Source organism: Rhinichthys klamathensis, unplaced genomic scaffold (genome assembly GCF_029890125.1).
Source record: "Rhinichthys klamathensis goyatoka isolate OS25496 unplaced genomic scaffold, OSU_Roscu_1.1 h1tg000301l_1, whole genome shotgun sequence".
Lineage (NCBI taxonomy): Eukaryota > Metazoa > Chordata > Actinopteri > Cypriniformes > Leuciscidae > Rhinichthys > Rhinichthys klamathensis.
In genome coordinates this window covers 1,545,272-1,572,905 of record NW_026606820.1, presented here as the reverse complement: position 1 = coordinate 1,572,905, position 27,634 = coordinate 1,545,272, and the positions used below count along the sequence as shown (strand labels likewise).

General features: G+C 38.4%; 1 protein-coding gene across 1 annotated transcript; it reads left to right on the top strand.

Moving 5' to 3' along the window:
* Positions 1 to 1,912: 1,912 nt before the first annotated feature.
* Positions 1,913 to 27,634, top strand: chrnb5b (cholinergic receptor, nicotinic, beta 5b). Its single transcript, XM_056270313.1, has 6 exons — positions 1,913 to 2,468; positions 23,042 to 23,187; positions 23,271 to 23,315; positions 23,398 to 23,507; positions 24,431 to 25,394; positions 27,096 to 27,634. Exons 1-6 carry the CDS (start codon positions 2,417 to 2,419, stop codon positions 27,240 to 27,242), a joined length of 1,464 nt encoding a protein of 487 aa, XP_056126288.1. The 5' UTR covers positions 1,913 to 2,416; the 3' UTR covers positions 27,243 to 27,634.

The following is a 27,634-nucleotide window of genomic DNA, read 5'->3' as shown; positions in this document are numbered from 1 at the left end:
AGATGCTGAAGAGTAAAGTGGTTTATCTTGGATATGTGGTATAGTAAATGCTGTGTTGGAAGTTGGAACATGTTGAAAGTCCATGGATGAGTGCTTTTGATGTGTAAACATAAGGCATCAGAATGGTGAGCTAATGTCAGTTTAGCGTTTAAATCTTTATACTGCAGTCTGCTTCAGTCCCCAAACACCTTCCAATGGGGGAATTGGAGCATGAGCGGGATGGCTAACCACACAGTGCTGCAGACAGTCAGTAAAGGGCAATATAGCAGTGAATGTCTGTGTAGGTATATTTATGTGTATGCAGACACATGCATTTACAACCTGTCACTCACATTATATGACAGCAATAGTAAACCACAACGATCCAATCAATTCCCATAGGAGAAAATCAAGTCTAGCCCTACATTTTCTTGTTCTTGTTCGAGAAGCTGTTTTACATTGTTACTGTCGGTCCCAGAAAATACATCTCTGATATATGTCCTTAAACAAAAGAAAGGCTGTGCATTGTTTGTGTATTTAATTATTTCTGTTTGTATCAGGTAACATTATGTGAGATCCTCTTTCACTCAGACTAAATTAAATTAACAGCCATTTGCCCAACACTGATGGCTGTAACATTTGGTCATGGCTGAGTGAGAGAGCCTTGAAGTATGTGTTTGTGCATGCATGCACGGCTAGGGAGTTTAAAGATCATAGCCATGCACTTTGTAGAAACACTGTCCTTAAAGCCTCCTTTTGCCTCCACACAAACAAATCTCCCTTGTCCTTTCCCTCATTCTTCTCATGCTTTCTTGATTTCTCTCACACTGCACAGGGTTTGTGGGAAAACAGGAGTCCTATTTTGTCCTGTGCTAGGACTATAACGTCAGGTCTCTGCCTTATATCTCGCTTCAAGGGTCCACTGCTTTGCGCCGTTTTGTGTGATGTCTTTCCCCGTGAGATTTTATGTGTGAGAGATTAATTTGCCTGCGTGATTGGGGTTTTCATGGTTAATTAAGTTCATCGAAAGTTAATTAAGGAAACAATGCTTGTCTAGCTATATATTTATCCTTTGAAGAGAGCAGCTATTTTATGAAAAACTGCAGTAAACTGCAATAAGCTCTCCTCATTCGGAACTTGACACTAAGCTCTCGTCTATGGATGAAGACAACAATTAACCAGAGACACAAAAAAGTGACTGGCAAGAATTGGGCAATCACTCTTTTACAGTGATTTCTTAGGTTTAATTCTACAAACAGGAACTCCCGCACACTATCAGTACTTGCAAATAAAACTTTAATTTAGCTGCAAACTGAAAGTCAGTTTCTGTAGTGGCATATTAAAGTCTTGACTACAATTTTTGGGATTATTTCCTTCGTTATTGGCCACCAAAATGATGCTGTTTATTTGACATGTTGACTAGCGTCACACTACATGGGGTAAGTTGTCACTATAACAACCTGCTATTAAACAGTCTATTATAGGCAATTCAGCAACATTTAAAAAGGAAAACAATTATGAAATGCAGAATGAAACGGCAAAAATAACAGTGAAAAATATTGAACGAATGTTTTGACCTGCAACTTATAAAACTCGTGTGACAAACTGCTCATAGAAGTAGGCCTACCTTGTTTAGTTGACTCCTGTCTGAATGTATGACATTGTGGGTTTATGGTTTTTCCTGTTTACTCAGCAGATATAGCAAAAAAATATGATATTGGAAAGTTTGGATGCCAGTGTCTTCCATAATGTGACAAAGTGAACAACCAACTATATGTAGGCTATTTAATGAAGTGTTGTCTTATGCTTCATGGTGCAGAACACACAACCAGTAAACTCTCCTCCCCCGTGACGCACACTTAGCCAATTGCCCATGCAAGACACCATGGCAATTTATAGTCCTTTTAACATGTGCAGTTGAGTAATTACCATAACTTATATTACCGCACCAGGCCACCAACACTTGCTCTCTCTCTCTAAATGCTTGGCTATAATATTTAAAACGACATTAAAATCAATGACATTGGACATATGGGGAAAACAAACGGACTGTGAAATGTATTTAAGTTTTAGAAGCCTTGTTATCTCATAAGTTCATGACTTGATTGCGTTTGCGGATGTCAAGTCTCCCGCGCGCGCAAGAGAAGCGCACAGTCTGCCGAGAGCGCGTGAGTCAGTTCGCGTGCAGAAAAGAAAATCCCAAAGATCTTTTATCATTACGCACGTGTTTGTGGGCGATTATCACTGAAAAGGAACAGGACAACTCTTCCGGCGTAAGAAGCGCCACTCTGAGCGCATAACAAGCCTGGATTCCTCATTGTCTCGTATCCAAATCTGTTCGGAGGGACTGTCGTGTAGTGTACGGGGAAAATGGATCTTTAAAAGGCACGATCTTTGTCTGTCAGTTGACGTAAGTGTGGACGGGGAGGCTCGTGAGATGGCAGTTCCGATGGCTTCAGGACTTTGGTTTGTCGCGCTCACCGTGGCGAGTAAGCAAGCAGCTCTTTTTTCCATTGGTGTGTGTTACTTTCAATGGTCAAATGCATTATCATTAAAATGTACGCTCGTAACCTCTATTTTATATGGTTACGATGAAGTTTTAAATGTGCAACATTTTTTGTATTTAAGTTTTTTAATATGGTTAGTGAAAGCGTGTTTTTTTTTTCTGGTCAAAATTTGTCGGTCAAAAATTGCCCATAAGAGAATTGAGAACAATAATTTAGCACATTATTTTGTAATATTTAAATATATTTTATAACAAGCAACTATGTGGAAAATGCAAAAAAGAATCACTCAGTTGACTGTTTTCCCACTTGTCACAAATAGTGAAATGAAATTTGTATGTATTATGGGCATGACGAATATAGATCTATTTTTATATTGAATTAATAATAGACCTTACATAATATTATATGACGCTAGTTGGCAGGACAGGTAGGTATTGCTTTCTTTTGTGAAGTTTTGACAGACATATTTTTTTCAGAAGGGAAAACAAGAATTAAATGGCTCTGGGTTTGTGACTATTTACACCAGACATGTAAAAGATTCACATGACTTTTCAAAACAGTCTGCTTTCATTTATAGTTGACAACTCTTTGCAAATTAAATCAGCAAGTGTCTTTAGATCTGTAAACAGTGGGATTAAAGGGGTTAAATTGGGTCAGTCCACACGTTCTCTGTGCCCCATACTCAGTTCACTCACATATCCGTTTCCAACTGTGAAAGGTATCACAGTGCCCACACAGCAGTCTTTTGTGAGTGCATCATGTTTCATCGAGTACGAATGATGAAGTCTTGACTTTTAATCATTTAAAATCATCGATCAGGCTCACACTGAACATTAAATAATGATTATTTACAGTTAGGTTGCCACCAAAAGATTACATGGTCATCATGCATTTGCATGATCCACAATAGTGCAGGTAAACTTGAGCAAATGTACAATTCAGTATTAGAGTGTCTTTTTCAGGCAGTTTCAGGGCATGCATGGTAATAGCATGTGTATATGTGTGTGTGTGTGTGTGTGTTTTGGTTCTTGAGGCATGCTAACTCTGTCATAACTCTGATTAGATCTTTTGCTCAGTGAGTCAGAGTTGCAGAGGGTCTCTTAAACGTGTTCATGAATGCGCGTACACACACATAGAGAACAGAACTTCAGAACAGCTTGTTTCTGTGGACCGCTTGTTTTGAATGCATTTCTTGCGCTGCTTTCTTTCCACATGCACTATGAACAAAACTTCTTTGAATGTATTTTGTCATTAAATGCCTGAATTGACTTGCTTTATTGCTTAAACATTCCATGTACAACCCCAAATCCAGAAAAGTTGGGACATTTTGTAAAATAAAATCAAGAATCTGTGAGTTGTTAATTCTCTTTCAACTTTAACTGATTAAAGTATAAAGAAAACATTTCCGATGTTTTCACTGAACAGCTTTATTGTATTTTGTAAATATATATATATATATATATATATATATATATATATATATATATATATATATATATGATGGCTGCTACACACTCTAAAAAAGATGGGATAGAGGGAAAATAAAAGTGAAAAGCTTATAGAATATCCAAGTTAAACTTTTTTGAAACCGTCCACAATAAGCAGCTGAATTGTGAGGGGATTGTGATTGAGTGTAAAAGGAGCATCTCAGTCTTTGCAAGCAAAGATGGTCATGGCTCATCACTTTGTGCCAAATATCATGAGAGAATTGTCAATTCAAAAATCACATTTCTCAATGGAAGATTGCAACGAATTTAGGTCTTTCACCATCTACCAATCTCAGTCTGTGCAATGCAGGAGACCTCTGATGAATGTGCTTGACCGTTTTAGTCGTCACATGGCATTGCATGAGAAACCATCATGCTGCTCTGTTAAATACAGCCACATGTGCTCAGGAGGACTTTGAATAACTGCTGTCACTGAACACAGTCTGACGCTGCATCAAGAAATGCCTCTTGAATCTGTTACGCAAGGAGAAATCTATACATCAGTTTTATGCAGAGATGCCGACGAGTTCTCTGTGCCTGAGTTCATCTCAGATGATCCAAAACACAGTGGAAACAGTGTGACACAGTGTGCTGTGGTCAGATGAGTTCACGTTTCAGCTGTTTTTGGGGAAAAACAGATATTGAGTTTTCAGTCTCAAAGTCGAAAGTGACCATCCAGACTTTCATCAGCGACAGGTATAAGCAAGCCTCTGTAACGGAATGGGGATGTATAGTGCAAATGCAATGGGTGACTTCGTCTTATCAGGCGATATTGTGCAAAAAATCCACTTGTAAAACTGCAACAATTAGTATCCCTAATTCCCAAAATATTAAATGGTGTAATTAAAAGGAAAGGTGATGAGACACAGTGGTAAACATGCCTCTGTCACAACTTTTTTGGAGTGTGTTGCAGCCATCAAAATAAAGAAAAAACTTTCATATTTACAAAATACAGTTAAGTTGTTCAGTAAAAACATTGGAAATCTTTTCTTACTTTTGTCAGTTAAATAAAGTTGAAAGAATTAACAAATCACAGATTTTATTGCATTTTACCAAATGTCCCAACTTTTCTTGATTTGGGCTTGTATGATCAAACCCCACAGTTGTACACACTGTTATTTTGACTGGCTGAACTAAGAAGAGATGTTTTTTTTTGTGGTGATGGTGAAGAGGCAGTGTCTTAACTGAACTCTAATAATGATTAATTATGTATTAGGCATTGCATTCTAACAAAAAGTAAACTAAGCCCTTGCATAAGCTATGGATAAGGACTGGGCTCCATTTCCATCTGTTGTGATTGCCATTAGCAGTATTGATCACTGTATCAGTGCTCCCATTAATGATTTTTATTGCTGAAGTATTTCCACTCATTAAGCAGTGGGTCAATTACACAGAGGCTATCAAGGTCATGATATGAGAAAACGCACACATGCATTAATACATATGTTTAAAAAAAATATATTTTTATATATAAAGTAGTTTCAAATATTTTAAGAATTCATATATTTTTATATGTCATTTATTTCTGTGACGTCACAGCTGAATTTCAGCAGCCATTACTCCGGTCTTCAGTCACAATAGAATGATTTCTGATTCGGAAGGATCATATATTGATTTGGTGCTCAAAACATTCTTATTATTAACTGTTGAAAACCGTTGTGCTGCTTAATATTTTTGTGGAAACCAACAATTTTTCAGAATTCTTTGATGAAGAGAAAGTTTAAACAAACAGCATTTATATATAGTAATGTTTTTAACAGATTCAATGTATTTACTATCACTTTTATCATTTTAATGTATTAATCCCTTTTGAAAAAAAAAAGACTTAGTGACCTCATACTTTGAATTTTAGTGTGTATATTATATACACATACAGTATTCAACATTTGAAGTGGATCAAAACCTTTCATCAAAGTTATACATGGGTTTTGAACAATACCCGTTCTTGCCTTAGGAGGATTGATGAACTTTTTTGATCCACTTCAAATGTTGACTTATATACTGTGTATATATATATATATATATATATATATATATATATATATATATATATATGCCAAACATTAGTTGTAAAAGTGTAGTTATTATGGTAGTTAAAAAGATAAAGTGATAATAACAACAATATATTATATAAAATATAAAAACATTTTGTTTGGCTGTCATGTAGGGAAATTCCTTTTACTAGTCATCTAAAGTTGTTTTTAATGCAACAATGACCTGTCAATTAGTCTATTAACACCTTAGAAAGGCTTGAAACCACATGCTTTGCCCAATAAATGGAAGTCAGGTTACCTGAACCAGGTTTTCTACAATTTGGTCAGGTTATAATCTCTTATCTGTTGGAATTGAGAAAATATATTCTGTTATTGCAGAAAATGTGTGACACATACTTAAACCCCCACATAGACTCAGATTCTTAATGTAAACTGAAATGTGGGGAAAAGCCTTCAGCAGAAAGAAAGCGTCTGATCGAGAGTGAGAGAAAGCTCAAAACGCTCTCTTTTAGAGTTAAAGGGTAGCATGAAGTGGAATTGACACTCACACACTGCCCAAGCCACTTCCATAAACTGCGGCACTAGGGCAACTGTAGGGCCACAGCTACTGAATATGTGTATAAATGCACGTGTAAGTTGTTTGATGCAGTAAAGATGGAGTAGCTTTTAATAATTTAGTTGGTGGATATTTATGCCATTCAAACAATAACACATTTGCTGATACACACTGGTTAAGCACCACCCTGTCATAGAGCACTGTATTGAACTGTATTTTTTTTAACTCAGATTGGGAAGTGTTTATGCGCATTATGTGAATGCTATGCTATGCCCAGTAAAGTATTCTGAGAGTTAGACTAGGTCTGTGTGCGTTTGTCTGTGTTGGTGTGTGTATCTGTTGTTGCTGTCTGTGTGATGAGGCAGGTTTTATTTTAGTGCAGCTGAATTATTCACGAAGCTGAAGTGCACCAGGGTGGAAAAGCTCAGTGCATGCAACTGTGTGTGTGTGTGTTTTGTATAATCTTAAAATGGTGCAAGTTTGTGTTTCTTTCCAAGGCCATGGCCTGTCCTGCCTCGGTTGTTTAGGAGTGTGTGTATTTTTGGGAAGAGCCCTGAAGCAGGACACGGGGCTTGTCTGAGCAAGTCAAGTGTTTTTGTAACACTTTTTTCATAGGGTTTTCCATAGATATTAGTCACCACTGTAGACAGCATCATCCACAATGAATAGTCATGTCAAGTTATTGTATTTATGCTGAGGATGGTGTAATCTCTAACTGTTACATTACTTAGTGTTGTCACGATACTGGAATTTACAATTTCGATACGATACCTTGAAAAATATTGATATTCAATACCATTTTCGATACCATGGATATATACCGCCTTACAGATAATTTGTTATCTCATAATTTTTTTATCATTTGGGTAATTGTTTGTAGGGGTGGGTGGTATGGCCAAAATTCTAATTCACGTACTTCACATTGTTTTCTTTTTCTCTTATTTGGTAAATTGTTTCTTTGGTAAACTATTTTGATAGCTAAATATATTAAACCACACATGCCAACCCTCCCGATTTTTCCGGGAGACTCCCGAATTTCAAAGCCCCTCCCGAAAATCTCCCGGACCGACCTTTCTCCTGAATTTCTCACGATTTCCACCCGGTCAACAATATTGCTAACGTAGACTCACTGTATTCCGGACACTTTGCACAGTAAAACGTCCCGTAAGATATCATTCCGCGGAAAGATAAACCTGATTGGCTCGTCTGTCTCTGGGGATGCCTTCCTTCTACTCACTGTGTTTCGGACAGTTAAGGAGGAGTCATTTCTAATATAAAACGCATACATTTTAACAACTATAAGTTGGTAAAATAATCATATTAATCTTCATAACTTTGTTGTATAAGCGTCTATACACTATTTTAATCGACGATTGCTCATGCGAGCATTATATTCTAACGTCAACGTTATATTTAAGAATTTTAAATATTTTAAAAAATTTAAATTTAAAAGTAAAATTATTTGCAAATTGTAACTCATAATTATTTTATAAGACCATAATACAATACATATATATATATATATATATATATATACAAAAAATATTGTTAAAAAAAAGGGTCTAACCTCCTGAGGAGAGGCCTTAAGGAATTGAATTTGTAAAATAAATGAATGAATTACATATCCCCCCCCCCCCCGTTCTTTTGAATATCTCCCTAATTCTGAGGTCTCAAGGTTGGCAAGTTTGTATTAAACAACAACCCTTTAGAAAATGTAATTCCTTTGTGGATCCTCTTGATCTGCTTTCTCCATGTTTCTTTGACAAATCTCAGTGTCTCAGTCTCACGCACGCTTCACGCGAGTTAACCACGCCCACTTATTTACATGTCGGTATACACGTAATAAAAAAATCTGTTACTGTTGACATTTTCTACCGCGGTAACGATATACCGTCATACCGCCCAGCCCTAATTGTTTGTAATAACTTACACACAGCACAGGGAAGCTTTAACTACTATCGTTGAACTACAATACAAAAAAAAAAGACAAGTAAACAGTCAGTAATAAAATAAGAATAAATAAACAAATTGCAAACGATAGCACAAATATATATAATAGAATAAAGAGACCAATGAAATAAACATGGCTTTAAGTTTTTCAGGTGGGTCAAACAGTATTCCGGTAAGAAATACTAAAGTAATCAAATATAAAATAAAACTGGATAGTTTCCATTATCAAAATTAAATGCAGATTAATGCTTACAATTAAAGTTACAAAAGTTATTCAGTCAAGCGCAGTGATTTTCTCGTTGTCTTTTGTTCTTTGATTAACATGACAGATGTCAGCAGGTTTATTAGGCTGCTGTCACTCTGTGACACTGCCACAGTAAAGCCCTGCACGATGCTCACTTAAAGTAACACTAAGTAGTTTTTCAACCTTCATAATATATTTCCAAGACCCTTGTGATGGTTCATCGACTTAAAATAAGTTAAATGACACGTCTGCCATAGCCTGATGGTCTGTATCGCTTTTACTGGCACTATGTAACTTCGGGTTTCGGGTAGGAACCCGTGCACAAAAAGAACTACAAAATTCGACTGCTTTATGGCATACGTCACTTCCCCCACCACTTCCTCAAATTGTCTGTGGCCATTGCAGACATCCCAAGTCTCCCGGGAGTCTCCCGTATATTGATAGCATCTCCCTGATGCCCGAAAATTAGTTCAAATCTCCCGTAATCTAGAGCGCGCATGCGAGACAAAACATACTGCGCGCATAACATATATAGCGCGAGTACGGCAGAGAGGGAGAGAGCGAGAGACCTTGCGAGTGTGCCTCACGAAAGCTAGTCAACCCGCCACCCGTCACCCGCCGCCCCCCCCGTCAACAATCCAGTCAAGATATACCTCCCTGAAATGACTTCTTGCAGGTTGGGATGTCTGCCATTGTTGATTCCAAAGCCGGTGCTGGATAAACAGCGAGCGTGCGCGTGCGACCGTAGGCTGCGGTAGGCTAAATTATTTACGACAGCGGTAATGGACAATTCCGCTTCCAACCTGTAGGGCGACCGCTGAGGAAAAGTTCCTTGGTGTTGCTTTAAGTTAATATATATAATATATATATTGTAAACTGTATGTATATGTGCCATGCCAAAATGTTTATCTTTTATTTTTTCTAATTTGCCTGTATGTTGATTTTGAGCATTTGCCTATGTTTTTTTGTTGGAGGGGGAATAGGGGGAACTTTTGTTGGACTCTTATTATGAGGAGCCTAGGGTAAAGGAAGGGGTGGCCATTTTGAAAGGTGTTTTTTTGATGAGGTGGCAGGTTATCTTTTTGGGCTAACCTAGCTCACTAAAAGGTGGCCCAAAAAGGAGTGTCTTGGTGTATTAGACGTTGGAACTGTTTCATCTGCGCACGCTCTGGTCTGGGATATACGTGGTGGACTATACTTTGGGGACTTTTTTCCAGGTGGAGGATAACCTGTTTTTTTGTGGGGCCTTGAACCAGTGGATTTATACTTTTTCCTCTTTTTGGGGACATTGTTTTTTTTATCCGGACTTTAATTTGCCTACCTACCCCAAAGCAGAAAAGGACTGAGACAGGACTGTTGAGTATTGTCTTTGTTATTTATATTTTGCTTGCACGGACTTACTACTCTTGAACTTTCTCTATATGGACTATTTTCTTTGAGTTTTATACAAAGAGTCAACAGCTTTATGTTATGTTTTTGTGTGCGTCTAAGTTGCCTTTATATTTTCAATACAATGTTTTTTGGGGACTTTGCTGTCTTTGCAATCATGCTGCTTTTGTGAAGTGGTTTTGATCAAGAGTAAAAGGAAACAATAGTCAACTCCCCTTGTTATAATGATTCAACCATTTTATGAAGAGTTGAAGTTGTTATAACTTTAATAGCTTATAATATGCACAGATCCAATATACTGTTACACAACATGCGTTTCCTCTCAACTATTTCCATTCCAAAACTGACTGTATTTACATGAATACTCGGCAAGACGGGCATTTTGACACAATTTTGTATGTACACTGAACAAAATTATAAACGCAACACTTTTGTTTTTGCCCCCATTTTTCATGAGCTGAACTCAAAGATCTAAGACTTTTTCTAATTTCTTTTTTTAAAGTTTTCTGCAGACATATAAAGGGTGTTACAAAAGATGTAAAATGAAACAGGGTGTCTGAAAGAAAAAGAAAATCAACAGAACAGTTCCAAACATCAATATAGACCCTCACCAATCACCTCAAAGTAGATAAATAAAAAAAAATTATAAGACAGTAAACAAAAGAAGAAAAGTCTCCCCCTCCCCACAGAAGTCTGACCAGGAGGTCCTGACATCCCGATAAGGCCTTCAATAGTAGTCAGTACAGGGCGCCAAGTTTTATGAAATGATCTCAGCGAACCTTTAAGAGAATGTCTAATTTTTTCAAGGTGGATGCATTGCAATACCTCTCTTATCCAACCGTCATGTGATTGAGGAGAAGCATGCTTCCATTTAAGGAGGATGGCACACCTGGCCAGCAAAGTAGTAAAGGCAATGACGGTGCGCTGTAGCTGGTATACATGTGATTGGGGAAAGGCCGAACAGGACAGTCAAGGAATTAGGGACAAAAGTGTAATTGAGGGCCTGTGAGAGCCTGAAAATGTCGGACCAATAGTCTGATAGCACCGGGCACGACCAGAACATGTAAATATGATCGGCTGGGGATTGTCTGCATCTGTTACAGGCATCACTTCTGTTAGTAACATTTTTAGCCAGTCTGGCATTAGTGAAATGGGCTCTGTGAAGCACTTTACATTGTATTAGGGCATGTCTAGCACAAATAGATGAAGAGTGAACTAAACTGAGAATGTTTTTCCACTGGTCCTCGGAAATGTCAATGCCCAAATCTTGCTTCCACGTTAGCTTAAGGGAGTCAATCGGAGAAGGGGTTAAGGAGATTTTTTTTTTACCATAAATGGTTGAAATCAGTCGTCTTTGACCAGAGTCGAAAGTGAGAATTGAATCAATTTCTGATTTTTGATTTGGGTGGACGATTGGGAAAATAACTTTTGAATAAAGTGCCTCACTTGGAAAAAAAACAAAATATGACAATTAGGAAGGTTAAATTTAGCTGATAAAGAAGAGAAAGAGGAGAAGACTTCGTTTTCATACAGGTCGTTTAGAGTAGAGAGACCCTTAGCTGCCCAAATATCAAAGAAACTGTCTGCAAGGGACGGGGAAAATAAGTGATTATTTGAAATTGGCATATGAATCGATGCTCTATGTAGACCAAATTGTTTTCTTAATTGATGCCAAATCTTAATAGTATTAATAACTATTGGATTGCTCTAGATTCTGTGTACCCCAAGGGGAAGCTGGGAGCAGATATTAGAAAGTAAATAACAAAAGGAAGATATCTCTATATGCACCCAGGCACAACTTTTAAGGCCAACCCAATATAGTAATTTGTGAATGTTACATGCCCAAAAGTAGTATCGAAAATTTGGCAGAGCTAAACCCCCTTCAGATCTGGGTAGCTGAAGAACTGACTTTTTGACTAAGACTTTTTCTATGTACACAAAATACCTATTTCTCTCAAATATTGTTCACAAATCTGTCTAAATCTGTGTTAGTGAGCACTTCTCCTTTGCTGAGATAATCCATCCACCTCACAGGTGTGGCATATCACGATGCTAATTAGACAGCATGATTATTGCACAGGTGTGCCTCAGGCTGGCCACAATAAAAGGCCACTCTAAAAGCCGTCTCAGGGAAGCTCATCTGCATGCTCGTCGACCTCATCGGGGTCTCGACCTGACTGCAGTCTGTCGTCATAACCGACTTAAGTGGGCAAATGCTCATATTCAATGGTATCTGGCACTTTGGAGAGGTGTTCTCTCACGGATGAATCTCGGTTTTCACTGCACAGGACAGATGGCAGACAGCGTGTATGGCGTCGTGTGGGTGAGCGGTTTGCTGATGTCAACGTTGTGAATCGAGTGGCCCATAGTGGCGGTGGGGTTATGGTATGGGCAGGCGTATGCTATGGACAACGAACACAGGTGCATTTTATTGGTGGCATTTTGAATGCACAGAGATACCGTGACGAGATCCTGAGGCCCATTGTTGTGCCATTCATCCACGACCATCACCTCATGTTGCAGCATGATAATGCATGGCCCCATTTTGCAAGGATCTGTACACAATTCCTGGAAGCTGAAAACATCCCAGTTCTTGCATGGCCAGCATACTCACCGGACATGTCACCCATTGAGCATGTTTGGGATGCTCTGGATCGGCGTATACGACAGGGTGTTCCAGGTCCTGCCAATATCCAGCAACTTCGCACTGCCATTGAAGAGGAGTGGACCAACATTCCACAGGCCACAATCAACAACCTGATCAACTCTATGTGAAGGAGATGTATTGCACTGCGTGAGGCAAATGGTTTTCGGACCCCCCCAAATACAGTAAAACTGCACATTTTAGAGTGGCCTTTTATTGTGGCCAGCCTAAGGCACACCTGTGCAATAATCATGCTGTCTAATCAGCATCTTGATATGCCACACCTGTGAGGTGGATGGATAATCTCGGCAAAGGAGAAGTGCTCACTAACACCGATTTAGACAGATTTGTGAACAATATTTGAGAGAAATAGGTCTTTTGTGTACATAGAAAAAGTCTTAGATCTTTGAGTTCAGCTCATGAAAAATGGGGGCAAAAACAAAAGTGTTGCGTTTATAATTTTGTTCAGTGTATTTGAATGTTTAAGTAATTTGACCGTAGTCAATTTGGTACCCGTGAGCTGTTCGAAAGGTGGCTTTATGAGATCTCCACTTGTATATACGTAGATCAGTGGTGCATGCACTTTTGGTTTAAGCGTGAAACCTGCGAGAATGACTAAAATTATGTGCACTACAAGCACAATTCAACTGGAGTGAATGAGACGAGTGAGGGAGAGGAGGCGGTTTTGTGTCTATTCGCGTTTGAGAGAAGAGAGGGTGAGAATGCGCTGCTCGTATCTGTGTATCGATACTGCAGAAAAGGAGTATTGGAACCGTTTCAGATATTTCAGTATCGATACATATCGAAATATCAATATTTTGGACTACACTAAGGCTTATTAGGTTATATTATATTTATATTTTGATGCAAGATAAGTAAACAAACAAACAAACAAACAAACACAAAACAATTAAGAGAAGGTATTGATTTACATTCAAATTCACAATGAAAATCTTTTACTTGATGTCACTTACTTCAAAACTTTAAAAAAAATATTTAAATATCTTATAGTAATCTGATATTTACTATTGACTAAGCTGTTCCAGTATGTTTCCCATAATGCATAAGATGATGCAACTGAAAACAAAAACTAACATGGTTACTGCTTTGTTTGTAGTGTTCATTTATGGTCATGCCATTTTGCTCACTAACCCCTCATTATGATAATTACTGTCAGACTCTGCTTTCATATGCTGTAATATGAGAGCTTGTGATAAAGAGAATGTGTGCTGATGGGGCAGTGATGGGCTGAACTGCTGACTCATGTTTGGCATTAAAGAATGGTCGTCCCCATAGGGTCTTAATGAGTGATGTGGCATAGGGCTTCTATGACCCTCTGCAAGCTGTCCATGAATCACAAGGATTGTTGCTTCTGTGCATCTTATTTACAAATGAATGGGGCTCATTATGTAACTGTCTGGATTCATATTGGATGTGTCAGTTCTTTTGAGGGGGTAATGTAATTTGACATTTTAAAGAGACATTTATCACAGGTAGCATCAACATGCGCTTAGAGAGATTCATAAAACAGATTGTTATTGCCTTGTTTTTGGAGATATGTTTCTAATAGAGCTGTCAATTGATAATTAATTATATAATCATAGGCGTCATTTACGGGGGGACGGGGGGGACATGTCCCCACCACTATTTGCCAGGGTCGATTTTGTCCCCACCACTTTTGAAACATCTCGTGGTACGGATGTACCAATACAAGTAAAACATCTCCAGTTAAATAGCAGAGCATTCGTTTCGTTCGTTTGTTAAATAAGAGGCGATCTAGCGCTAACATGTGTTGTTTTTTAATCAAGTGATCATGTGCTTGTTGCCTCTGTGATCAGTGGCGCGGATACAGTGTTCTGTTGTGGCTCGCGCACGCGCCGCAATGTCTTCACTCGGACGCGCGCTTCAATCCGGAGATTCTCTATTCGTTCCGGTGAAATCGCAAAACAAAATGCAAACAAACGCGTCCCTGCTTGATATACAACCACTGATAAACATTATCGGTTTTTATGAGGGGAAAAAAAAACTATTCGAGTGCGGATTAGAACCCAGAACCTCCGACACGCTTGGCAAAAATTCTCCCACTGGACCATTACAGTACATACATACATTGACACTAACAACATATTAGATCTCATTGTACGACCAATTAAACCCAAAGTATAGTCTACTATTTAACCCCCCCACCCATCACATTTTTGGTCGGACATCATCACTTCTTTGCAGTGGCGGATCTAGAAAATTTTACATGGGGGGGGGGGGGGGGGGCAAAGAGGTGGCAAGAGGTCTTGGCAGGGTGGCAGGGGTAGACGGTGGGAATCCCTTACAAACACAAAAACACAGTAGTTAGTTTAATCATGCCCTTACACACTACAAAGGTTTTTAGGGTAACACTTTACTTGAAGGGGTGTGCATAAGACTGACATGACACCTTCATAATCATGACATGACACATGTTATGAATATGAAGGAAGTTTTATGCATGTTTATGACAACTGTCATTAAGTGTCATTCGCTCAATTATGACATTTTTAATGCAAATATGAGATTGTTTGAGATGTCTTTGTTATGACACCTTGACATAAACCAATACATCATAACCTGTCAGTGTCTTTGTCATGACAACCTGACATTACTTAGACAACACAACCTGTCATAAACATGACATAGCAGATTAATTATCAAACTTAAGAAACCACTTTATGGTTAACATTACATTAAACTGTCAGGCGGTTGGTTTTGACATAGGCTGTCATGAAGCCATTATAACTTTTTAATGACAAATTCAATTTGTACCACTGTAGTTGGTAGTTGAGGTCACGAAAAATATTCATGACACAGTTATAATGGCCTCATGACAGCCAATGTCAAAACCAACCACATGACAGTCTAACTTAATTTAATGTCAAGTTGTCATGACAAAGACACTAGGTTATGATGTTATGGTTATGTCAAGATGTCATTACAAAGACATCTTAAACAATGTCATATTTGCATTCAAAATGTCATTATTGAGCGAAAGACACTTAATGACAGTTGTCATAAACATGCATAAACCCTACTTCATATTCATGACTTGTGTCATGTCATGATTATGAAGGTGTCATGTCAGTCTTATGCACACCCCTTCAAGTAAATTGTTACCAAGTATAAAAAGCAAAATGAAAATATAAAAAAGTACAATAATTGTGTCCAAGGACTTTTAATGGTTAGGCTTCAGCTACTTTCTTCAACTACTCTTGCCTGCAAAAGTAAATATGTGAAAACCTCTGGTTATCCTTGTATTACATTACAAGTAGCCTATATAACAAATATAAAATCAGAAAGATTTATCACATACACACAGACCAGTTATGTTTAGAGTAGGCTACTTAATATAATAATCCTAATTGTATTTGTTATTTCTCCAGTTGTAAGACTGATTTCATTGCTGTGTTACCTGAGAGGAATTGGATTTGCTTAGCTAATCAAATGATCTATCTCCGGCACTGTATTGTGTGTTGTAACGTAACGTCGGCATAACGGCGCCCTTCAGTAAACGTTATGGATACAAACAATTTATATTTTTTATTAAGCTGTTCTTGTCTTTACTAAAATCAAAATTAGGCTAATCAAAGGGAGTGCTCTTACAAATCACGAGGGAGCGATTTGACCGCTGATTTTGGCTAACGTAACAGACTCGCTGTTTTTGCTGATACTGAATCGTCTTTAGCATAGGCCTACAATACATTCATAACAAATGTAACTTTAAGTTAAACGTGTGTTTAACTACACCTGGGGAAACTCACTTCACCTTCAGAGGCTCTGAGGCACCTCAGTCTCTCCAGTCGGGTTGCAGGGCCAGCGCACCGAAGCAGACTCGCTGTGTGTGTGAGCCAGACTGAGCGAACGCCGCTCTGTACGTTTGAATCAGGAACGTACTATTTGAGGGGCAGGGGGGAGGGGCTTTAATAAAAATTAAATTGTTCACTTTTGGTAAATGAATCGTTTAGTTCACTGTTTTGAGAAGCTTGCGGGTTGTTTTTACAAGTAGCCTATTTTTTGGATCATCAAAGTTAGGGGGGGGGGGGGGGGTTTCGTTCCGGTCGGAAACCGGAACGAAACTTTTTTTAGTTTCGTTCCGGTTTCCGACCGACCCTGTCAATTTATGTGCGACCCAAATTTATTTTATGAGCTTGGGGAAGAAATAATAAAAATTAAATAAATACACAAATACAAAACTTTGAGGCGAACTATAATTTACGTTTTTGTACAGCACCGTATTTTTATAGCACGCGATGCAAGATGCTTGTCCTCCAGCAAAACAAACGAGGCAGCTACATGGTCGTTCACACATCGTTCGTCAAACTGAACAATAATACATACACAAGTCTTTTTTTTTTGGTGTCATTTAGGACACTTTTATTCATATACGCATTACGCACACATACAAATGTATGCATTCATAGGCACGCACACACCACATGATGCGTTAAAGAGTAACCTCCATCCGCCTCCCGAGTTTCATTAAAAATCATCCCAAATCCCAATACCCTCTTCTGCTGTCTACCACTTCTTTCGCCATGTATTTGTTCGTTTCTTTTATTATTTTATGCAATCCAAAACACTCTAACCTGCCGCACTTCGTATCTCCAGAGCCCGTCTAACTTGTCCGCTTGTCCGGGACAAATGGATTTTAGAAGGACAAGTAAAAGAGAATTTTAATTGCCCGAACGGACAAGTAGCCTGATTAGAACAACAATAACAAACAAAAAAATAACTAGGGAATCACTAAACCGAGAGAATGATTCTGATTTTATTACATTTATTGTAAGTTGCGATCATGCTGACGGTGAGGTTGCGCTGTTGACGCTCGCGCAGCCTCTCGAGGAGAAATCTACACACATGAGCGCAGCACACACACACACACAATAGACATAATGATTTTTATACTGTACAGACTGTATATTCTATTCCCTTACACTGCCCCTATCCCTAAACCTACCCATCACAGGAAAGATTCTGCATTTTTACATTTTCAAACAACATCACTTAGTATGATTTATAAGCTGATTTCCTCATGGGGACCAAAAAATGTCCCCACACGAACAAGGATTTCGGATATTGCCATCCTTGTGGGGACATTTTGTCCCCATAACGTAGGGTTTACCAGGCCACACACACACACACACACACACACACACACACACACACACACACACACACACACACACACACACACACACACACACACACACACACACACACACACACACACACACAGTTAACAACATACTGCCTCTAAAAAATCTGGACTTTCTATATTTTAAGCAGCCTCAATTATTTTTCCCGAATACCATATCACGATTGAAAATGTGACATTGATTTCCTACAACAGTTCAATAAACAGTTAAAATAAGTCACTTACATTTTAGATGCAATGAATATTGGCTGTTTTTGTTCTGTTTCAGCAGCGAAAATAGTTCCAAACAAAAATCACAGCAGAACCACGGCACATCACAGGAACACTCGACCTGTTTTCATTACTGAATGATTCAGCATTTTGACCGAATCGGTTGAGTCAGAGATTCAATGACCCATTCATTAACATCTGTCTCATTCTTGAATGAATCAACCGTTTAAACGAATCATTTGAATGAATGAATCAATGACTCACTCATTAATACGGCCGCCTGCCGCCACCTATTGGCAGTTTATTGTTATGTTTATAAGTAGCCTACTTCTTTCCAATGTTTCTTATTTGTACATTTAAATCAATTTCATAACATTATTTTATGCAATTGTAATTTTTCAGTGTAAATTATTTAATTTGATCAGCCCTACCTAGGGTAACAGTATGCTTCATCTTTCATTTTAAATTCCTAAATTTGATCAATAAATTCAATTATTTAGAATAAGACGACACTATAGGGCATTTAATAAGATTGGGGGAGGGGATGCCCTTCAAAGGTGCAGATATTACAATATGCCAATTTAAATATCAAAGCTGATTGAACACTGATGAGAATATTGCTTCAGAATAAATAAATAAAATTAAAAAAAATCTGGACAAGCAACTTTTTTGATGTGAATGACAGATTTACTTGTTCGGAGGGCAAGCACATGAAAAGGCTTAAGGTCGAGCCCTGAATAATTTCCTACCTATCCCTTGCTGCCACTGAAAAAAAAAAAAAAAAAAAAAAAAAAAAAAAAAAATTCCCTACCGACCCATGACCTCAACTGACAACAAACCGGAACCAAAACCCCAGCACATTTCAAACCAAACTGACGCCCATCGGCCCATGTATATAATCATTTCATATGTCACTATTTGCTGAGAAGAAATACAGAAGCTAAATACATTATTAAAGGGATACTCTACTGGTTTTTCATATTAAAGTGTTATTCCCTTAACTAAGACGAGTTGATACATACCTCTCTCGTCTCAGTGCGTGCACTACATCGCTGTCTTGCGGCGAAACTTCGTTAGATCTTATCTCAGCCCTGTTCATTCAATACGTGCCAAGAAGAGAAGTAGTAATATCATCACTCGTGAAAAGTCCGCTCCCGTTGAAATGAGAGGGAGGAGGAGAGGGAGCGGGGGGAGAGGATTTTTCACAAGTGATGATATCACTGCGCCGAGTCGAAGTGCTCCCAAGCACTTTATGGTATTCTGCCATACATTATCCATTTTACACGCTTAGAAAAGCACAACGTTTTATTTTGTTTCACCGTTCTTGGTCGAGTTACACTACTCTAGTAACTGTTTTTAAATAGGGAAAACGTGGAGGTGTTTGGTCGCTTCTCTTCTTGGCACGTATTGAATGAACAGGGCTGAGATAAGATCTAACAAAGTTTCGCCGCAAGACAGCGATGTAGTGCACACACTGAGATGAGAGAGGTTACGTATCAACTCGTCTTAGTTAAGGGAATAACATAGTTTAATATGAAAAACCAGTAGAGTATCCCTGGCTTTAAGACAAGCCATAAAGCATTGAAAAAAATATTGTGTCTTTAGTAGTTAACCCTTTCACGTGTACGATCACACCGGTGTGATTAGAACGGTCAGTGCATCACGTGATCAACTGCTAAATTCAAAGGTGCTTTCGCGCGTTGGCTGGCGCTGAGCCAGAGATAGACGCCCTCTGTGCTGATATATATGACAACTATTGAGTGTTTTCAACCACATAATGTTTATTTTAGGTTTCAGAGATTTAAATACACATAAGTACTAGGAAAACAATGATTTTGAGTTTGTAAAATACACACTGATGTCTATGGAAGCGGCAATAATAATCCTTTCCATTATAATAAGACCACACGTTTTATTCATATCAGATACACATTGTGTAAATAGCTTTACATTTGACCCTATTCTTCTCCCAGTTCACCGGCCACTTACTTTCATGTGTTTTGTGAGAAGTGGAGGAATTGACGTGCTGTAAATCCAACAGATCCGATTCTCTGAACTGTAAAACAAACTAAAATGGCGCCGCCCATTGTGCATACAGCTCAACTAACGCGATCGTTATACAGATGTTTAAACAACAAAACCCATCCACTTGCACATATTTGACAATCGGAATATCAGTGTTTCATGCTATAGCTAATACATTTGTGAATATTTTTAATAAAAAAGGAAAAATGACATAAAAGCAGATCATCATTCATTCTGTGTTGTGTTGCGCTGTGTCACGTGACAAGCAATGACGCGTCACCATGGAAACATTAAAGTGACAAGTTCTAAATAACGGTCGCCTTGAAAACTCACGCTGGGGGGTCAGTTCGAATATTTTAAACTTACGTGTGAAAGCCAAGGGTTAAAATAGTTAATTTATCTGAACATATGCAGTCTGGGGCCTTTGGCATTTCAACAACATAAAAAAAGTGTTCTCAAAAGATGGTTGACTAAGATCATTTTTACTCTCATTTTTGAGATATTCTAGGAGAGTTTCAGAGGTTCTGCTTCGTTTGCACATGGCTCCCAAAATTGCCTATGGTGTTCATTTAATTTCTCGCATGTTTCAGCTGTACTTGTTGAGCTATTAGTCAGATGGAGTATGTCTCGCTGAGCACAGGCTGGGTGATTGTGTGTTGAATGCTGACTGCTGCCCCAGTGCTTCTTCTGTCAACTTTAATCTTGTAGTGTCTGTACTCGTTGTCCCCACAGCGCACTGCTTGTCCGCAGAGTGATGTCATTTGTCCTGACTTGCTGTCCCTTAGAGACAGTGGTACAGCAACACCAGTAGAGTTTTGGGCGTTCTCTTTTGCTTCTTTCTGAAACTTACTTTTTGGCCTCCCTATTTTGATGTGCATATAGTGTCCGGTAACATTTTTATTTTATTTTACAGTCTTTGTTACACGTTACATGTAAATAATGCATAATTGCAAGCAACTAGCCCTAATCCAAACCTAGTCTAATCCTAGGGCCTATAGTAAATGCATGAAAAAATGCATGAAAAAATAGGCGAATCTCCACATAACATCGACTGTGACGCAACAGTCGGGATCATTAGTATGTACGCCTCCAAAAATTTGCATATGCCAGCCCATGTTCAATGCCAGGCGAAACTGCACAGCCGAATCATCTGAAGTTCTGCAGGTGAAGAAACAAGCGAGGATCTTAGGGAAAATAGCAGATCATGGAAACAAATGTTATGTTCCAGGCTGTGCAGGGGATGTGAGGACTTTTCATACCCTTCCCACAGAAAAGGAATGTCAACAGGCGTGGTTGATCGGATAACGTTACCGCAACAGTTTAATTCGAAGTTGTTAGTTTGCTCTGCCCATTTCACCACGGACTTATTTTCTAACCTGGGACAATATCAAGCAGGCTTCTCTCAGCGTCTCATACTGAAGAAGGGGGCAATTCCAACTATATTCCCGCAAGCGGTAAACTAGTGATTTTATTATCGGTAATTTACACTGTGTTATCTAGATCCAGCGCAAGATCAGTAACAAATAGCAAACTCCAAGTAACGAGCATACATAACTAAATAGTATGACAAAGTATTTATGCTGAGGTTAATATTTCTTGCCTGTGTTTTCATATAAATCTACAAAATAATACTGTAGATACATATGTAAATTCCCTTTTGTCAAATAATTTTACTTTCGTCTTTCATCAACAATACGTCAGGGGCTAACTATGTTAGTTTAGTTGCTCACCGATAGTGTTAGCTCGCTTGATCCTTCTAGCTAACGTCACATTCTCCACCACATAAGTTGAAGCTATATTTATTTGACACGGCATCTAACATTAGTCCATTTGTTTCACTGTTTCCTCATTACTATTCATGACCCCTCCAAATAAGGTAAAAACAGACCAATTTCTAGAGTTGAAAATGGACCTGTAAAACCATATCTGGACATTTGAAATGCCCTTAAATAAGCCACACCCTCTATGTAGATATCAGAGACAAAATTAAAATATTATTTCAACACATTCTAGGGCACCTTTAATGAGTATTTAGTACTTAAAGTCCCCCTGTGGTGAAAATCAAGCTTTTAATGTTGTTTATATGTCTATGTGGTGTTTTTAATATCCTTTAAGACAAACCATTGTTACAAATTCACAACTCAACACCATTGCGGAGTATTTTCTCCTTAAAACTGCAGTGAACCAAAGACAGTACATACTCAAAATTTTGACGTCGCAAATGACCTTTTAACCAATCACATCCATGTGTGATCGTCAACGAGGTGATCTCCAAGCTGGTTAATTTGCATATTCATAGAACTGCGTACTAAATTAGGCAAGGGGTGTAGAGTTATTTTAAAGCATGAAGATTTTTTTTTCCAAGGTAAAAACTTTTAAATATGTAATTTTGGTGTTGGAGTTTTATGGGATAAAATTATTGACTGCAGTGGGACTTTAAATGGATAATTACACTGTAACAAGAACACCTTAAAATAAAGTGTAACATAGTGTTTAAAATGACCCTTTTGGTACATCTGCTAATAATGGGTACATTTAGAAAATCTATCAGTCATAAGTTTTTATTTGCCATCAAACTATTTTTCATATTATTTCCCTAAATTATAATTCTATACATATGACCATGAATTTAATTTGCTGTTATTTGGAGTTTTTTGTTTTTGTTTTTATTGTGATTAAAAATATAGAAAAAAATCTTAATCTTATACCGGTAGAGTATAATATATTGATGGTGTTTGAAATTCTGTGGTTATTACATGCGTATGTGTAGGTTATTTAGATAAATCCCAAATAAACAATTATTTACATTTCAAATTCAACACCTCTTTTAGAAAAACATAAAAAAAAAAAACGGTTTATGTCTGTGATTTTCAGCTGTATGCTGTGCAGAGGTGGAGGAGCGGTTGATAAACTATTTACTCTCCCCTGACCGATACAACAAGCTGATACGGCCGGCGATCAACAAGAGCCAGCAGGTCACCATTGCAATCCAAGTGTCTCTTGCCCAGCTCATCAGTGTGGTGGGTTGAAACGTGAAAAGCTGCCTCACATTGCTTATTTGATTATATCAATGTTATACCATATGTTAATGTTTGTATTTCAGAATGAAAGAGAGCAGATCATGACCACCAACTGTTGGCTAACTCAGGTATAAGCAGTGGAACTTTTTGTGTTTGGGTAGTATTTGTTTTTCAAAATAAAAGTCTTTCTAAGGCGTGTGTCTTTTGCAGGTATGGAATGATTACCGGTTGATGTGGGATCCAGAGGAGTATGAAGGGATCAGGAAAGTCCGCCTTCCTTCCCAGCATATATGGCTGCCTGACATTGTCCTGTACAACAAGTGAGAAACTTTCTAGCACTTAAAGGGTTAGAGGGACAATTCACCCAAAAATGAAATTTACTTTACACTCATGTCATTCCAAACCTGAATGAGTTTCTTCTGTGAAAAACAAACTGTTGAAATTTTTTCACATGGCACTTGATCCCGAGTTATTGTTGGTTTATAAACTGCCTTTAAGCCCGGATAAAGTATAACGTTTCACAATTGTAATTTAGAAATGGGGTTAGCACCGCTTTTTACCCTGGGTTATGAAACCCTGCTCCAAAGTAGTGTTAGCACTGCTTTTGTGGTGTTATTCATGTGCTGTGGACAGTCAGGGAAACATAGCATGCTGCATAAACAGTAGTTTGAGGGGAAAAATGGCGACAGAAAACATGACAATTGGACTGAAGAAGAGACCGTTTCATTCTTACCTTTATAGACCCAGGGTTAACTATTTAAATTGTGAAAACCCCTAAAGTCAGTGGGGTCAAAAACCACACTGGACCTCATTGACTTTCATTTGTTTGGGCAAAAAAAAAAGAAGTCATTTTCAAAACATCTGTTGTGTGCTGCTGAACTATCTCTTTAAATAATTTAGAAGAGGTTTTATTTATGCAAAGGTTGAATCCTTATAAAAAAATACAGGTGGCAGCAGGTGATTTATTTTGTAATATTTTTACAATGCTGTATTGACGCAGGATTTGGGCAGGGTTTAATTTTTTCCAAGGACAGTTATTGCTTTAATCTCAGGAACTGAGACAGAGATTAGAATGACAGAGTTTTTTGCATGATGATGAGCTGGCACTCGGGATAATAGTATCAGCTTTGAGTTTCACCTTTATTATGCACTTTATCATTCACAAAGGCAAAATAGGATACTTAGCTTTTTTTTATTTTTATTTAAAACAACAAATTTAAAACAAAGTGTTTGTCATTTTTAGTGCTGATGGGACATATGAAGTGTCTTTCTACTCCAATGCAGTCGTGTCAAATAACGGTGAGGTTGCCTGGCTACCACCAGCCATTTATAAGAGTGCCTGTAAAATTGAGGTCCGGGACTTTCCCTTTGACCAGCAAAACTGCACACTCAAGTTCCGCTCATGGACTTATGACCACACAGAAATCGACCTCATCTTGCTGTCAGACTTTGCCAGCCGAGATGACTTCAAGCCAAGCGGTGAGTGGGATATTGTCTCCTTGCCTGGTCGCAAAAACGAAGACCCTAATGACATCACGTATTTGGATATAACTTACGATTTTATCATCAGACGCAAACCTCTGTTCTACACAATTAACCTAATCATCCCCTGTGTTCTTATCACTTCACTGGCCATCTTAGTTTTTTACCTACCATCAGACTGTGGGGAGAAAATGACTTTGTGTATTTCTGTTCTTCTGGCCTTAACTGTGTTCCTCTTACTGATTTCCAAAATCGTACCTCCGACCTCACTCGCTGTGCCCCTCATTGGAAAGTACTTGATGTTTGCAATGGTGTTGGTGACTTTTTCAATTGTTACAAGTGTGTGTGTGCTAAATGTGCACCATCGGTCCCCAAGCACACACAATATGCCCAAGTGGGTCAAATACTACTTCCTGAGCCGTTTGCCTGATTTCCTCTTCATGCGACGACCAGGAGAGTCCAACAAACGAGAGAAATTTCGCATGAAGCACGAGCAGTGCTCTTCATCTGATCTCCCAGCAAAAAGTGAGACTGATGAGACTGATTCTACCTTCTTTGTCAATGAAGATTCTGCCAAACACATTGGTTGGAGACCTGGAGAGTTGCAGGAAAACATAGAGTTTCGTAAGCGAATGGCAGTAAAGTGCCCTGTGGACATAGAGGAGGCTGTGAAGGGAGTCCGATACATTGCTGACAAGATGAAGAGTGAGGATGATGATGAAGGGGTGAGTGCTGGATTGGTTTTCACTCAAATATACAGAAAAAAAGGATCAATTGACCAAATTAAATTGAGGACATCTGTTCTCAGCGATTTAAACTAATAATAATAATATATATGTATGTATACACACGCTTTATATATATATATATATATATATATATATATATATATATATATATATATATTATTTTATGTGTAAAATAAAAATATATTTTTAACAATATATTCTATTTTTTTATTCTCTATATTATATCATGTATGTGTATATATATATATATATACACACAAACATATATACACTCACCGGCCACTTTATTAGGTACCCCATGCTAGTAACGGGTTGGACCCCCTTTTGCCTTCAGAACTGCCTCAATTCTTCGTGGCATAGATTCAACAAGGTGCTGGAAGCATTCCTCAGGGAGTTTGGTCCATATTGACATGATGGCATCACACAGTTGCCACAGATTTGTCGGCTGCACATCCATGATGCGAATCTCCCGTTCCACCACATCCCAAAGATGCTCTATTGGGTTGAGATCTGGTGACTGTGGAGGCCATTTTAGTACAGTGAACTCATTGTCATGTTCAAGAAACCAATTTGAAATGATTAGAGCTTTGTGACATGGTGGAAGTAGCCATCAGAGGATGGGTACATGGTGGCCATAAAGGGATGGACATGGTCAGAAACAATGCTCAGGTAGGCCGTGGCATTTAAACGATGCCCAATTGGCACTAAGGGGCCTAAAGTGTGCCAGGAAAACACACCATTACACCACCACCACCAGCCTGCACAGTGGTAACAAGGCATGATGGTTTCATGTTCTCATTCTGTTTACGCCAAATTCTGACTCTAACATCTGAATGTCTCAACAGAAATCGAGACTCATCAGACCAGGCAACATTTTTCCAGTCTTCAACTGTTCAATTTTGGTGAGCTCTTGCAAATTGTAGCCTCTTTTTCCTATTTGTAGTGGAGATGAGTGGTACCCGGTGGAGTCTTCTGCTGTTGTAGCCCATCCGCCTCAAGGTTGTGCGTGTTGTGGCTTCACAAATGCTTTGCTGCATACCTCGGTTGTAACGAGTGGTTATTTCAGTCACTGTTGCCCTTCTATCAGCTTGAACCAGTCTGGCCATTCTCCTCTGACCTCTGGCATCAACAAGGCATTTCCGCCCACAGAACTGCCGCTCACTGGATGTTTTTTCTTTTTCGGACCATTCTCTGTAAACCCTAGAGATGGTTGTGCGTGAAAATCCCAGTAGATTAGCAGTTTCTGAAATACTCAGACCAGCCCTTCTGGCACCAACAATTATGCCACGTTCAAAGTCACTCAAATCAACTTTCTTCCCCATACTGATGCTTGGTTTGAACTGCAGGAGATTGTCTTGACCATGTCTACATGCCTAAATGCACTGAGTTGCCGCCATGTGATTGGCTGCTTAGAAATTAAGTGTTAACGAGCAGTTGGACAGGTGTACCTAATAAAGTGGCCGGTGAGTGTATATTAATCTGTTTATATGTATAATATACAGTATATATATATACTATATATATATATATATATTCATCTGTTTGGATATACTGTATATATAACGCTATAACATGGGCACTACTAAACAATACAGATAATTTCTTTTGAGTTTTTCAGATACATATATTTCACAAATGAATTCAAATTAATCAGTGCATATTCTATCTTTCTCACAGATTGTCGAGGACTGGAAATACGTGGCTATGGTGATTGACCGTCTGTTTCTCTGGATCTTTGTTTTAGTGTGTGTTACAGGAACCCTCGGCCTCTTTACGCAGCCGCTCTTCAAGAGCTATAACACACCTGCCACTGATGATTTGTAGATCACATAAAGTCAGACCAGCTTCAACCCAACCCACATATGTTTATTTTCAGTGCACAACCCAGACTTATCATGAACTTGACATGACATCCTGCTTATTTTATTAAATACTGTAGCAAACCGAACAATGGACTTCAAACCTGACACATTTCATGAAGCGTTAAGCTCTGTGTACCATTCAATGCACAATGACACAAAGTTCTTAGATGGCGTTGAGTCAGAGCACAATACTGGACACACACTGAATATTTATCTGCCTCTAACACTGACCCGAACTCAAAAACCCTTCAGAGCTGTCATTCATCCACAACATTTAGCCCTAGAGGCCTCAGCATTCTCTAACCTCTCATAGAAAATAACTCCCCAAATCCCAAAATGGCTCCAAACCAACAC